At 41.4% G+C, this 16510-nt stretch overlaps 2 protein-coding genes across 20 annotated transcripts in view; one reads left to right on the forward strand and one right to left on the reverse strand.

The window, feature by feature from the left end:
* The window catches only part of angptl1a (angiopoietin-like 1a), a 67697-nt gene extending 57641 nt beyond the window's left edge, over window positions 1-10056 (forward strand). For both annotated transcript variants that reach the window (XM_085982228.1, XM_085982229.1), the window contains 2 exons: window positions 6143-6413; window positions 9337-10056. In XM_085982228.1, coding sequence (XP_085838354.1) covers window positions 6143-6413; window positions 9337-9521 — 456 coding nt within the window. In that variant the 3' untranslated portion in view covers window positions 9522-10056. The remainder of the gene's footprint in view (window positions 1-6142; window positions 6414-9336) is intronic.
* ralgps2 (Ral GEF with PH domain and SH3 binding motif 2) overlaps window positions 1-16510 on the reverse strand; it is a 911087-nt gene that overhangs the window by 490610 nt on the left and 403967 nt on the right. The window lies entirely within an intron of this gene.

Genomic DNA, 16510 nt, shown 5'->3' on the forward strand with positions numbered 1-16510 from the left:
TTGTTTTTAGTCGAATACTATCCTTAATTTCTTTACTTAGCCACGGATGGCTGTCTTTTCTTTTTACACCCTTTTCTTCTCAGTGGAATATATATTTTTTGGAAGTTGTAAAATAACTCCTTAAATGTACACCACTGATCATGTATCGTCTTACCCTTTAATCTATTTTCCCAATCCACTCTACTCAATTCCGCTCTCATACCTTCATAGTCTCCTTTATTCAAGCTTAGCACGCTTGTTTGAGATCCAACCTTCTCACCCTCTAATTGAATATGGAATTCAACCATGTTATGGTCACTCATTCCAAGGGGATCCTTTACTAGGACATTTTTAATTAATCCTGTCTCGTTACACAGGACCAGATCTAAGGTTGCTTGCCCCCTGGTCGGTTCAGTTACATACTGCTCAAGAAACCCATCCCTAATACACTCAATGAACTCATCCTCAAGGCAGCCCTGCCCAATTTGATTTGTCCAATTAATATGATAGTTAAAATCCCCCATAATTATAGATGTTCCCTTATTACAAGCCTCAACTATTTCCTGATTGATACTCCATCCAACAGAGTTGCAACTGTTCGGAGGCCTATAGACTACGCCCACTCGTGTTTTTTTCCCCTTATTATTCCTTACCTCCACCCAAACTGTTTCATTATCCTGATCTTTTGACCCAATATCATTTCTCTGTATTACAGTGATTCCTTCCTTTATTAACATAGCCACCCCACCTCCCCTTCCTTCCTGCCTGTCCTTCCTGATCGTTAAATAACCTGGTCTGTTTAATTCCCAGGCATTGTCACCCTGCAGCCATGTTTCTGTAATGGCCACAAGATCATGCCCATATGTAGTTATTTGTGCCATTAACTCGTCTATTTTGTTACGAATGCTACGTGCATTCAGATAGAGAACTTTCAAATATGTTTTGTGACACTTAGTTCCTGCTTTTGCCCTTTTTATTACTTTACCTTTTACTCCATACCTTCTGCCCCTTCCTGACACGCTCTGGTTTTTAATTTCCCCACTGCTACCTAAGTCTATGACCTTCTCTGTTGTCATTTTTATTATTTGCTCTCTCGGAACCTCCCCCCTACTAGTTAGTTTAAAGCCCTCTCTACAGCCCTAGTTATATGATCCGCCAGGACTCTAGTCCCAGCACTGGCCAAGTGAAGCCCGTCCCAACGGACCAGCTCCCTCCTGCCCCAGTACTGGTGCCAGTGTCCCAGGAAGCAAAACCCATTTCTCCCACACCAGTCTTTCAGCCACGCATTTAACTCTCTAATTTTATTTGTCCTAGCCAAATTCGCTCGTGGCTCAGGTAATAATCCAGAGATTATTACCCTTGAGGTTCTGTTTTTTAATTTGACCCCTAGCTGCTCATACTCCTTTAACAGAACCGGCTTCCTAGTCCTATCTACGTCGTTTGTACCAACATGGACCACGACAACTGGATCCACCCCCTCCCACTGCAAGTTTCTTTCCAGCCCAGAGGAGATGTCCTTAACCCTGGCACCGGGTAGGCAACACAGCCTTCGGGACTCTTGCTCTCGGCTGCAGAGAACTCTATCTATCCCCCTAATAATACTATCCCCTACCACTACAACATTTCTATTTATTCCCCCCTCTTGAATGGCCCCCCGTTCCACGGCGCTGTGGCCAGGTTGCTCATCCTCCCTGCAGTCCCTGCTCCTGTCCCCACAGGGAGTAAGAACCTCGAACCTGTTGGACAAGAGCAAGGGTTGCGGCTCCTCCAGCTCTACCTCCTGGATCCCCGTACCTGCCTCACTCGTAGTCACACCATCCTGTCCCTGACCATGGGCTACATCTGAATTAATTAACTTCATAGGTGTGACCACCTCCTGATACACAGAGTCCAGGTACTTCTCCCCCTCCCTGATGTGTCGCAGTGTCTGAAGCTCAGACTCCAGCTCATCAACATGGAGCTGGAGTTCCTGTAGCAGCAGACACCTGTCACAGACGTAATCACCGTGAGCCTCAATGGGGTTCACCGGCTCCCACATCTCGCAACAGTAACACATCACCTGCTCCATTCTATGTAATTAATTAAATTTTTTATTGTTAGTTATCGACACCCTCTGCCCGATTTTAGATGCTAGTATCCCCTTTAATTAATTGGATTTAAATTAAATCAATCCCTCTAGTTACACCAGTTAAATGGTTTACCAACAGTCACTCTGCACCAGAAAGGCCTTATTAACTACAACCCACAGAGTTAAAGTTTGAAAAGAGCACCTAACACCCCACTTACCCTAACTCACACTTAACCCAAACTCACAGCACTCTTTGATGACTTCACTCAGTGCTTGCTCGCACTAGGATTGGTCTTTTTATACTGTTTGTTTGTTTACAGCCAAATGAGTCACCCCTGCTGATTGGTTAGAAAACTGGTTTCCACTGCCTGCTGTGCCAATTTACTCCTACTGCAGTGTTACCTTGTTTTACTCTTCTTAAACCAACAGAATCCCAAATATTTAACTTTTCCCCTTTACTTAAACTGCTTAAGTAATCTTATCAAGAATGATTTAAAGAGAAATAACAATTAAAGAACTCTCACACTTACCCAAACTCACAGCACTCTTTGATGACTCGCACATGAGAGTCAGAAAAGGAAGTTGAGTGGTCAGCAGCTTGGTGGGAATAGGGTCGAGGGAGCAGGAAGTGGGTCTCATGGACAAGATGAGCGCAGAGGTCATGAGGGGAGATTGGAGAAAAACTGGAGAAAGATGCGAGTTCAGGGCTAGGGCAGCGGGGAACCTTAGAGGAAGTTTGGCCAGGTGGGCTAGGGGAAGGAAAGGAAGTGGCAGAGGCAGCTGAACGGATGGTCTCAATCTTAGAGACAAAGAAATCCATGAGTTCCTCACACTTGTTATCAGAGGTGAGGGTGGAGGAGACAAGGGAGAGGGGTTTAAGATGACGGTTAGCAGTAGAGAATAGGAACCGGGGTTTATCTTTGCATTCCAGAATGATTCTGGAATAGTGATCAATTTTGGCAGACGAGAGCAGGGCCTGATAATGCTTTATGTGGTCCAGCCAGATCTGGCGGTGAATGGCTAAACCAGTTGTCCACCATATCAGAGAAGGTTAAGGGGAGATTTAATAGAGGTGTTTAAAATCGAAGTTATTTGATCGAATAAATAATGAGAAACTGTTTCCAGTGGCAGAAGGGTCGGTAACCAGAGGATACAGCTTTAAGGTAATTGGCAAAAGAGCCAGTGGTGAGATGAGAAGAATTTTTTTTAAGCAGCGAGTTGTTATGAACTAGAATGCACTGGCTGAAAGGGTGATGGAAGCAGATTCAATAATAGCTTTCAAAAGGGAATTGCAGAAATACTTGAAGGGGAAAAATTTGTAGGGCTATAGAGAAAGGGCAATGGAATGAGACTAATTTGATAGCTCTTTCAAAGAGCCAGCACAAGCACGATGGGCTGAATGGCCTCCTTCTGTGCTGTATCACATTATGATTCTATTTACAGGCATGTTTGTTTAAACTGCATTTACTAGACCATCGTGCAGCCTCACTAAGAGGCTGTCGACTTATTGCCAACCTGGTTTACTGCTGTGGGCAGATGTCCTTTAGGAACTTCACTGAGACTGCCCACACTTATTTCATGCAAGACATTAGTCAAATTAGATGTCTGTCCAATTATTCAATACCGGGTACCACTGCTGAAAGGCCTGTGTCCAACCCAGTGCCCTACCACACACTTGTTCTTTCCAGTTCTAAAATATTAATACCATAATAAATGGAATACTGAAATGAAATTGTTTTACCTTATGATTATGTGAAAGGTAAAATACACAGGTAAATTCACCAATTCTGTACTCCTTGCAGAGAGCTGCGCTCAAAGGAAGCACAGGTCAAAGAATCAGCACCTATCTCGGCGCTGATTTCCAACACTTGCATAAGCATGGTCCCCTTAGGCTCCATTAAGGTGACTTTCGGCAAGACAAGTGTGCACATTTTACTACTGTAATCTGCCAAGAGGTTGTGCATCAAGTTGACAACTAAGGTAAACAGTCTGCTAACCACTCCAATCCACCTCCTTGTAATTCTGCACCAAAATATCAAAAAATAAATGCTAAATCTGCATGAAGAAACAAAAGCAATCTGAATTAAACCGTCAACTTTGGGACTAAACCAAATTGGGTGCTTAGGATTGTTGATCTTGAAATTCAGTTGATTAATGCATTATATTCTTTAAATACAACACTAATGGGAGTTTTAATTTGGTACAATGATCCACAAAGTATTTCCAAACTTCTCATATAAACTTCAATATTACATCTTCTCCTGAAAATGGTGGCTCGTGCTGGGATGCAGTTTCACAATTTCCAGCTCTCTGGTAATCCTTTCCGTTTTCATGGTGGGACCCGGAAAGTAAGCCTGGCTAGGATATTCAACCACAGAAGCATCACTGTTACTCCCTTTTGATTTTGGTCCAGAAATGGTTTGGTCCTGAAAAATGCTGGTCCTCAAAAGGTTCAAGTGCTTAATTCGGGCACAGATTCCATGCTTAGCCAGGCCCAAAGTCATTTCGGGTTTTAAATTAATTAGTGTAGTGCTATCAACAGAAACCTAACCCAACAGTATTGGCATAGGATCAAATGCCTCCTTCTGTGCTGAAATTTCTATGATTCTATCGAAACCAATCTTATAAAGCATTGAGTGTACCAGTTTCTAACACTAATTTCACTGTAGCTATGACTCGATTAGTATTTTTGGGAGGGGAGGCTTTACTCAAAAATTGCCTTAAGGTTTTTATTCTGGTTAAAAATAAGTCACATCAGATTTGCCAACTCTTCCATAAATTACAAGTACAATATTTTACTTATGATTCCAATAACTTTCAAAACTCTCACCATCGGCACAGACTCATCTTGTTTCAAAAAAGGCAGTGTAAGAGAGCTTTTCATGAAGATGGCTAAGAAACAGAAGAGAGAGACAGAAAGACAGCCTGAAGCAAAGGCAAATGGTGAAAGAGAAGCAAAGAAGCAGTAAGTTAGTAATTTTTTTAGGGCTAATTTATTTTCATCTCTTCTCTCCTCTGGTAGCTTCCCCATCCCACTCCTGGTTCCACCAATGCTGCTTTATTGCCAGTCTTTGGGAGGTGTGCAAAAACAGCCTTGGCGATTGACCCTGCAGAGTTATTTTTTTTCCTTGTGGGGATGCATCTCTGCTTGGCATCTCCCCGTAAAGGCACAGCTATAATTCAGAACACACATTAAGGAGGTGAGCATGTAAGCTGCCGTAGAAAAGACATTTCAGGTTACAAACTCTCCACCAGCTATACAAGTCTGCAAAATTAAGTGCTACCTGAGTACTGTCAAAGAATTTCCCAATCTTAGATGCCTCTATATAGAGCTAAAAAGAATGCAAGTCTGGCTGGACCCTATGAAGTCACAAGGTGCTGTCAGCTGTGGGCTCCCCAACAGTTGAGTGGGTTTGTAATGTGCGAGGATAATGGTGACATTGCAAGAATGACTGAACCTTAATGTTGCTTCATTAGTATGAAAAATTATTCAGTTTTTCCTGCAATTTCTTTTATCACTGATTGTGTCCCACCCTCTCCATATATTCCCCCTCAAAATATCACACTAGCAAAACAGTGCACTTTGATTACAAGTGCACAGATTTGCTAGTGTAATGCTTTGTAGATACAAATTTTGATCAAACCCGTTTAAAAAATGAATATTGCAAACATTTACCATAATGCTGTCATTTTCAGTTATAGTCCTTACCACTGGGGGGGGGGGGGGGGATGAAAATATACAGACAACACTAGTGGCCTTGCTTTTTAAAATCACTATTTTATTAACTTGTAAGCCAAGAAAATACTGCTGTTTATCCAAGTTGTGACTAACCATATACCAATGCATACAAAAATATCAACTCACGTCTGCCTTGAAGTTATTTTACAAAGAATAGACTGCTTTGACCATTCCAGTATTGTCCCAGAAACATCATAAACTTAATGGTAGTTCATATATTCAATGTATCATAAAAAAGCATTCCTAACAGAAGACTGCACTGAGCAATTTAGTGGGTTAATAGAAAAAAAAATCAGTCTGAAAACACCAAGTATATAATTGTGATTATCATCTGATAGGATTCTGTCTGATTTCAGAGGGGATTTGGCAACATCGATGCGGAACACTGGCTTGGACTGGAGAATATTTACAGGCTGACTGCGCAGGGAACCTACAAGCTATACATTAAATTGGAAGACTGGAATGATAAGAAAGTCTATGCTGAGTATACTGCCTTCAGAACAGAGGATGAAGATGATAACTACAGGCTACGAGTTGGCAGCTATCAAGGGAATGCAGGAGATTCTTTAGTATGGCACAATGGCAAGCAGTTTACAACACTTGACAGAGACAGAGATTCATATTCAGGTACAGTTCTCAAGTAGTATCAAACAATTGTCTATAGAGAACACATTTAACAATGCAAATATATTATGAAGCATAAATTAATGGTGGCATTATTTGTGACAAGTAATGCGACAGAGCTGGATTAGTGGTGGAAGGGGTTTCTTTGATTTTTCTCTCTCATATGTCCTCCCTTACATTGCATAAACACTTCTCCTTGAAGCGGTTCTGCAGGATACCAGGCTTTGTGGAATCTGACCCCATTTACATTGCAGAGCTGATTCCAAAGTATTGGTGGCAACGGAGAAACAAGTGGGCAGACTGCTGATAATGGGACTGTTGCCCCTGTAGGCACCTTGGAAAACTGCCTGGAAGTGGCTATCTGCTCCTCCATCAGCAGTCTCACTGTCTCATTTATATTCTAGTGCTGCGGCCTGAGTCATGGTTACCACAGTGAAGGTGCTGTAATGTGAAATGAGCACAGGAGGTAGATAACTGCACTATAAAACTTCAAAACTATTACACCAAAATTCTACACAAATTAAAATAACTGCCAGCACCAGTCCCAACTGCATTTCAATAGTTAAAACTCGTCAATCTGAAACTTTTAATGGCAAGGCTTAGTACTGAAGTCAACAACTGATTTTCCTACATATTTTAAGAACAATGTTATTGGCCGTAACCGATACCCATATAACTTTGGTGAACACAAGATAAAAACTCTTAAATATAAAAATATACACATTTAGCTAGCTGGGATTCATATGAACATTTTGTATTAATGAAGCAAATGTATTTTTCTACCTAGTTCCCAGCTAGTCCTTTCAATATGGGCTGCTAAAAGGGTTAACAGTTAAACCACTGGTGTCTATGACAGCATGCAAGCATTTGAAAGCCAAATATGCAATTTCGGGCTCAGAGTATATGGAAAAACAGCATGTTCCATCAGGGGAATTTATGGCTTCAACATGTTTTGCAGGGAAATCAGTCTGGAAAAGCAATCAAAATCATATTATTTAAGAGTTTGTAACATTGTATAAGCATCCCACAATTTTCAAAAATATTTTTTTTATATTTGGAGGGGGTGATGGTAACATATTAATGAAGCATGGATGGAGTACGTTTGCTAACATAAGATGCAGTTTACCCCCATTTCTTTTTGTGCTATAGAATATTTGAATAAGCACAACATCTGGAAATCAGTCCAAATGATCAAGTTGTACTTTTTATTGCAACTGATGCATGGGGTTTGTTGACAGCCTAAGTAATAGCAAGTGCAAAAGCTTGTGAAAAAATAATCACTCAAAAGTAACAATGAATTTTAATTAAAAGAACAAAAAAAAGTCAATATGTTGCTTTGCATGTTGCACATCCCCAACCCACTGAGTTCTTCACCTCAGAATCTTCAATGTAGGGAGACCACAACCATGGGTCAGGAATCTTGTCACCAGGAGAGATTGCGGTGCTTCTGCACACCTTCTGTCAGCAATCTCAAGTGTGGCATAGGTAGAATTTTCATAAGAACTTATTTCATTTTGAGTCCTTACTAACTTATTTATTCTAGATCTTCAGGCTTTTGTAAATTTAGCTCCCTCTTACAGCTAAGTCACAATTCCCTGTGCCTTTTAAGAGTGCCTACACTAGCCTTGATAGAGGTAAGTTTCTGTAACGCACCCAGGCTAATGAACAGAACAATTGTTCTGTCAATTGCTTTAGCTACTGAAAATTATCTCATGCCTCAAGATTCTTATCTCACATTTGAAATCTGTACGTTCAGCTTTTTTTTTATAGATAATTTTTATACATGTAGTTCTTTCCTTTTTTGCAATTCTTCTAATTGCGAGAGCTAGTTAGTCTACCACATCTTCCTGTTGTATTCCAATTAGCTTGATTCAATTTCACTCAGCGAAACTCTCCTTTGTTAACTCTGCTAAATGAATAGTTCCAACTACTTAATGGCTGCTTGGATTGTTGAATTTCAATAACTGTCACTTGGATTCAAAAGTAACTGGTTATCATAGATTTAAATGAACCACATAACGTGTATATATTTGAAGTATGAGGTTTGGCACCTCTTTGAAGCCTGTAACCTTGGAAACAAACCAACAATCCTCACGAAATGTGCAACTAGTAGAGCTTCCATGGTGTTCCATATTGAGAGTCAAGATCAATTATAATCTACAGGTGCAGTAAAGTTAGAGGACAAAGCATAATGGGACCAGAACCCACAGACCAGTTCCCATTTTGAAGTTATACATTCGGTTCTTAATTTTATATAAAACTTTGACTTTATTATATTATTTATAGTTAAAAGCGTCTTTCAAAAGAGATGTTAAATCAAGAGATATTAAATCAAGGAACGTCTTCCCTCTCAAGTGGGCATACAAGATCTTATGGAACTATTTGAAGAAGAGTTCTCCCTGGTGTCGTGCCCAATTCCTCAACCAACATCACTAAAACATAATATCTGGTCATTATCACATTGCTGTTTGTGCGACCTTGTTGTGTGGAAATTGGCTGCCAGGGTTTCTACATTACAACAGTGACTAAACTTCAAAAGTGCTTCATTGGCTGTAAAGCGTTTTGAGACGTCCCGAGGTCGTGAAAGGCACTATATATATAGATGAAAATTCTTTCTTTAAATTGAAAATGTACAAAATCTAGGAAGCAAAGAGGTAGAGTTGGTTGGAGCACAAGGCTAGTACAGGCTGAGAAGCTGGGAGGTGCAAAACAGAGTTGTTATAATGTCACCATTGGCAGGGCAGTGTAATTACAGCATGACAAGTTTACATTTTGAATGTGCGCATAGGCATTTATAAGCTAAAGAGGGTAATCCCTGCATCCTTAAAAAAAAACCAATTATGTGAAACTTTGGATCCATTGTATTGAATAGCTGGGATGGAATTGATGCAGGAACATATATATTAACTTTCTGTTCCCTCCTTAGGTAACTGTGCTCATTTCCACAAAGGTGGCTGGTGGTACAATGCCTGTGCACACTCAAATTTGAATGGAGTGTGGTATCGTGGAGGTCATTATCGCAGCAAGTACCAAGATGGACTTTACTGGGCTGAATTTCGAGGGGGTTCCTACTCTCTGAAAAGTACAGTAATGATGGTCAAGCCTGAATAACACGCTGGTCAAGAAGTCACATGTTCCCCATGGATACAATCATGAAAACAAAGTATCAAAAGTATAGGGTTCTTTCAAATGCCGGTCATGTGCTTTGTTAAAGAAGCATTATGTTTAACAATGTTGAAAAAGCACTCAACATTGTACCTACATATATGGTTTCATTACCTTTTAAAATGCTACAGGAGAAAGCAAGGATCCATAAGGCATTATTAAGTGCATCTGTACTCAATGCTCACTGGCACTGTGTCGAACAACTTGCACCCTAAAGGAATTGCTGCCCTTCTTATACAGGAGGGCATTATATGTGTGCCACAATTTTAACCAGATTACATTATAACCCAAAAAAAATTATGACTAATATTTGGATGTATATTAATGCTGTATTTTATTAAAAACAGACAACTGTTTGTTTAATAATCTGCTGTCAGACCTATCAGCTTTATTGTAAGAACATTTGGGGAATCCACAATACTTTATTTTAATGCTGAAAATATTGTGAGGTTAGATTGAAATAAATATTTTAAATGAAGTCTTTCATGCATCAAAGTTTCATTTTAACAGAAGCATTGTGGACAATTAAGTGATCTGTACAGAATAAGAATGCAGAAGCTCCTAGATTAAAAGGAAAGATTTAAATCTAGGGATCAAAATAAATAGTCTTCATATTCTCATGAAGATTAAAATTTGAAAGCAGGACCAAGTTTAAATATAAAATCCTCACCAGAAGACATATTCCCATTGTTCTATTTGAACATTTGTCACTAACACCAAAAACTTTAACATTGGAAAAGCCGGTCCCGCGCAGAGAAGGGAACGTTGCTCCTCACCTACGTGTACCTTTTATCTGCCTCTGCTGTGAAGGCCCCATCTATCTGGGCCAGAAAAGTCTGGTTGAAGAACACTGGTGCAACTCTCAAAGCTTAAATTGGGAACAAAACATGACCTCTGAACAAATTCTCGTCCAGTATTTTAAGTCATAAATGAAAAATCCACTCAAGGTTTTTAAAAAAAATTGCTTTCATTCTTAAAGCTGCTTCCCCTCAAAACGTGACCAAATTATGCATGTTTAAAATAAATGCCAATTTATCCAAACATAAAAGGTTCACAAAAATGCAGCTTTAATAGGTCATTTTAAGATGGTTGGAGCAGTAGTGGGTTTCTTTCTTGATTTCTTATATGTTCTTAAATCAGTAATGAAAATTGACTACTTGTCCCATTGAAGCTCAGCTCCGCCACTCTGCTTAATCTCCCATTGTACCATCCAGCATTTTGAATGACCCTAATGTTTTTTGTTTCCATGACTCTGCCTAGCAAATTAATACAAACTTGTACCATTCTTTGAGAGAAGTTCCTCTTCCCAATATTTGTGTTAAATTTACTTTTCATTAATTTAACTTTATGCCTGTTGGTCCTATCTTAATTCAAAGTAATATTCCAGTTTCATCTTAGCTATGCTATATTATATATACACACCCTCAACCAACATACAATATTTTACTTATATCAGTGCAAAATTTAATTTGTCAGTTGTTTGCCTAATTGGACAACTAATCTAAATCCTTTTCAACATTCTTTATCGTTACTGCTATCTCTATTTTCTTGCTGTCAGCAAATTTGACATGCTGATATTTGGTTTTGATGTGGGGGGTTTTTTCTATAAGGGGGGGGGGGGAAAGAGAAGAATGCTTTCATCAAGAAGTACTGCCTCTAGATTATTCTTCCCCTTTAAAGATGCACTAATCTCTGAAGGCTTACCCGCTGAACTCCCTTGCTGTAGGTGACAGTGCCCTCATTAAAGGTGGTACAATAGAATATCATTCATCTGTACTAGAGGGAAGTAACATCCTACCATTGTGAATACAATTCGGGTAAGTGCACTACTCAGGTGAATAATTTTCTAGGTTTTGGAGGAAACGGTCAGAGTCAGCCTTTGACTATTATAACTGCAACAAGATTTGGAGGGAGGGAGAAAGGAACAGAAAGCTGTTGGATGGCAGGTTGGTGTTGGTTCAGGGCTTCAGTGTGGTCTGATGGAATCAGCCTGAAATTACTGGGAAGATTAAAAATGCAACCATCATGGGAGTTTGCTGTATTTTTCCCTCAGCCAGATTTTCAGGAGCATTCTGCACATTTCAGGTTGAAAATTCAATTAGTCAGAACAGTTTTTACAGGGCATCTGGTCACTGTTCCACAGCCACAGTGGTTCTCAGCATGTGTGTAACTGCACACATAATAAATCAATGTGTGGATACTGGATATCCTGCTTTAGTAAACTTACACAAACTGATCGCCTTTAAATTGAACCTGCCAACAGCCAAACATAGTATTTTAAAAAAGCATACATTTGTTACATATACTGTGATGACCAATCATTATACAAAATTCCCCCATGAACTGAGAAACCATATAAAATGACTTGCTGTATAATACACTTCTGACTAAAGATAATTTTTTTTTTAAAATATGCCTTCCTCCTCTTTCCCTTCCCAGGACAGCATTAAAGATATGAAAAGTAGATTGGTGGTAATGTTAAGATGCTGGGATTGATAATACAGCTATAAAGAAGAACTTCCTGAACAAACCTAATAACAACCAGTGGTGGATCCCTCTTCATATTTACTGAAACTGCACTTACCCAGATGAGCCCCATAATAATTAGTTGACACATTAGAATCATAGAATGGTTACAGCACGGAAGGCGGCCATTCGGCCCGTCAAGCCTGTGCCGACTCTCAGCTAGTCCCACTCCCCTGCCCTTTCCCTGTAGCCCTGCAATTTTTTTTCTTTCAGATACTTATCGAACTCCCTTTTGAAAGATAAGATTGAGTCTGCCTCCACCATCCTTTCATGCAGTGCATTCTAGATCTTAACCATTCGTTGCATAAAAAAAGTTCTTACGTCGCCTTTGGTTCTTTTGCCAATCACCTTAAATCTGTGTCCTCTGGTTCTCGACCCTTCTGCCAATGGGAACAGTTTCCCTCTATCTACTCTGTCCAGACCCCTCATGATTTTGAACACCTCTATCAAATCTTCTCTGCTCCAAGGAGAACAACCCCAGCTTCTCCAGTCTATCAAAGTAACTGAAGTCCCTCATCCCTGGAATAATTCTCGTAAATCTTTCCTGCACATTCTCTAAGGCCTTCACATCCTTCCTAAAGTGTGGTGCCCAGAATTGGACACGGTACTCCAGTTGGGGCCGAACCAATGTTTCATACAGTTTCCACACTTTTGTACTCTATACCCCTATTTATGCAGCCCAGGATACAGTAAGCCTTTTTAACCATTTTCTCAACCTGCCCTGCTACCTTCAACGACTTGTGCACATATACCCCCAGGTCTCTCGGTTCGTACACCCCCTTTAGGATTGTACCATTTAGTTTATATGTCCTCTCCTCATTCTTTCTACCAAAATGTATCATATGACACTTTTCTGCGTTAAATTTTATCTGCCATGTATCTGCCCATTTCACCTGCCTGTTTATGTCTTTTTGAAGTCTACCACTCTCCTGCTCACTGTTGACTATACTTCCAAGTTTTGTGTCATCTGCAAATTTTGAAATTGTGACCTGTACACCCACGTCCAAGTCATTAATATATAGCAAGAAAAGCAGTGGTCCTAGAACCGACCCCTGGGGAACACCACTGTATACCTTCCTCCAGTCCGAAAAACAACCATTCACCACTACTCTCTGCTTCCTGTCACTTAGCCAATTCCACATCCATGCTGCCACTGACCCTTTTATTCCATGGGCTTCAACTTTGCTGGCAAGCCTATTATGTGGCACTTTGTCGAACGCCTTTTAGAAATCCATGTACACGTCAACCGCATTACCCTCATCAACCCTCTCTGTTACCTCATCAAAAAACTCGATCAAGTTGGTTAAAAACGACATGCCTTTAACAAATCCGAGCTGGCTTTCCTCAATTAATCCACACCTATCCAATTTTGTCCCTGATTACTGTTTCTAAAAGCTTCCCCACTACCGAGGTTAAACTGACTGGTCTGCAGTTACTGGGTTTATCTTTACAACATTTTATGAACAATCGTGTAACATTTGCAATTCTCCAGTCCTCTGGCACCACCCCCGTATCTATGGAGGATTGTAATATTATGGCCAGTACGTCTGCGATTTCCGCCCTCAATTCCCTCAACATCCTAGGATGCATCCCATCTGTTCCTGCTGATTTATCTACTTTAAGTACAGCCAGCTTTTCTAATACCTCTATCAATTTTTATACCATCAAGTGGGGACGGTATAGCATAGTGGTTATGCTACTGGACTAGTAATACAGAGGCCTGGACTAATAATCCGGAGACATGAGTTCAAATCCCACCACGGCAGCTGGGGAATTTAAATTCAGTTAATAAAAAGCTAGTATCAGTAATGGTGACCATAAAACTATCGGATTAGTCTGGTTCACTAATGTCCTTTAGTGAAGGAAATCTGCCATCCTTACCTGGTCTGCCCTATATGCGACTCCAGACCCACAGCAATGCGGTTGACTCATAACTGCCTAGCAAGCCACCCAGTCATAAAAAAACTGCTACGAAAAATAAAACCAGATGGCATCGGCACCGGTTACGGATACGGATACGACAACGGCACACCCAGACGCTGCAAAGTCCTCCTCACCAACATCTGGGGACTTGTGCCAAAATTGGGAGAGCTGTCCCACAGACAAGCCAAACAACAGCCTGACACAGACATACTCACAGAATCATACCTTTCAGCCAATGTCCCAAACTCCTCCATCACCATCCCTGGGTATGTCCTGTCCCACCAGAGGTGTCGGCACAATGCTATACAGTCGGGAAGGAGTAGCCCTGGGAGTCCTCAACATTGACTCTCATGGCTTCAGGTCAAGCATGGGCAAGGAAACCACCTGCTGATTACCACCTACCGCCCTCCCTCAGCTGAATCAATCAGTACTCCTCCATGCTGAACACCACTTGGAAGAAGGGCTGAGAGTAGCAAGGGCACAGAATGTACTCTGGGTGGGGGAACTTCAATGTCACAGCCGAGGAGGAGCGGACCGAGCCGGGAACTGGAGCAGTGGCCAGTAAATAAAGAGCGCGGTTGGAGAGGGGCCTGAACTCACTGTGAGAGGAGGGAGAGAGAGAGAAGTAAAAAGTAACCGAAGTGTGACGTCACCAGAAAGCAGGTAAGTGATTGGTTGGTGAGTATTTCTCTCTTTCTTCCGAACTTAAATTTTGTGGTTTATAGTTTCTAAGGTGTCTGTGGTGTAGCGGGGACTGTTGGTAAACAAGGGCCCTTCAGTATATCATTTAATTGTAGTGTAATTGGTGGGATTGATTTGATTTAATTTAATTTGAATTAATTAAAGGGTAAGTCATGGCAGGAGAGCTCGGCCCCGTGGCATGCTCCCCCTGCGCTATGTGGGAAATCAGGGACACTTCCTGTGTCCCTGACGACCATGTGTGCGGTAAGTGTATCCAGCTGCAGCTACTGACAGACCGCATTGCGGCGCTGGAGTTGCGAGTGGATACATAGTGGAGCATTCGCGATGCTGAGGACGTCGTGGGTAACGCGTTTAGGGAGTTGGTCACACCACAGGTAAAGGCTGCACAGGCAGGAAGAGAATGGGTGACCACCAGGCAGAGTAGTAGGCGCAGGAAGGTAGCGCAGGGGTCCACTGTGACCATCCCCCTCTCAAACAGATATACCGCTTTGGATATTGGTGAGGGAGATGGCTTATCAGGGGAAGGCAGCAGCAGCCAACTTCCTGGCACCGTGGCTGGTTCTGCTGCTCAGGACCGGAGGAAAAAGAATGGGAGAGCTATAGTAATAGGGGATTCTATTGTAAGGGGAATAGGTAGGCGTTTCTGCGGCCGCAAACGTGACTCCAGGATGGTATGTTGCCTCCGTGGTGCAAGGGCCAAGGATGTTGCAGAACGGCTGCAGAACATTTTGGAAGCGGAGGGTGAACAGCCAGTTGTCGTGGTTCATATAGGTACCAACGATACAGGTAAAAAACGGGATGAGGTCCTAAAAGCTGAATATAGGGAGTTAGGAAGTAAATTAAAAAGTAGGACCTCAAAAGGTAGTAATCTCAGGATTGCTACCAGTGCCACATGCTAGTCAGAGTAGAAATAGAAGGATATTTCAGATGAATACGTGGCTAGAGGAATGGTGCAAGGGGATTCAAATTCCTGGGACATTGGAACTGGTTCTGGGGTAGGTGGGACCAGTACAAACCGGACGGTTTGCACCTGGGCAGGACCAGGGCCGATGTCCTAGGGGGAGTGGTTGCTAGTGCTCTGGGGGAGGGATTAAACTAGAATGGCAGGGGGTTGGGAACCTGAGCAGGGAGACAGAGGAAAGGGAAACAAGGATAGAAGCAAAAGACAGGAAGGAGAAAAACAAAGGTGGCAGTGAGAGAAATCAAGGGTTTAAATCAAACATGGCCACAGTAAATAATAATTCTAAAAGGTGTAAGACTGTTAAAAAAAACAAGCCTGCAGGCCTTGTGTCTTAATGCGAGGAGCATTCGTAATAAGGTGGATGAATTAGCTGCGCAAATAGAGGTAAACAGATATATGATTGGGATTACGGAAACATGGCTCCAGGGTGACCAAGGCAGGAAACTCAACATCCAGGGGTATTCAATATTCAGGAAAGATAGGCAAAAAGGAAAAGGAAGTGGGGTAGCATTGCTGGTTAAAGAGGGGATTAACACAATTGAAAGGAAGGATATTAGCTCTGATGATGTGGAATCTGTATGAGTAGAACTGAGAAATACCAAGGGGCAGAAAACATTAGTGGGAATGGTATACAGACCTCCAAACAGTAATGCGGAGGTTGGGGATGACATTAAACGGGAAATTAGAGACGCGTGTAATAAGGGCACAGCAGTTATCATGGGTGACTTTAATCTACATATAGATTGGGCTAACCAAATTAGTAACAATACTGTGGAGGAGGAATTCCTGGAGTGTATACGGGATGGTTTCCTGGACCAATATG

This window comes from Somniosus microcephalus, chromosome 3 (assembly GCF_052327205.1).
Source record: "Somniosus microcephalus isolate GS21.2 chromosome 3, FLI_Smic_1.0, whole genome shotgun sequence".
Lineage (NCBI taxonomy): Eukaryota > Metazoa > Chordata > Chondrichthyes > Squaliformes > Somniosidae > Somniosus > Somniosus microcephalus.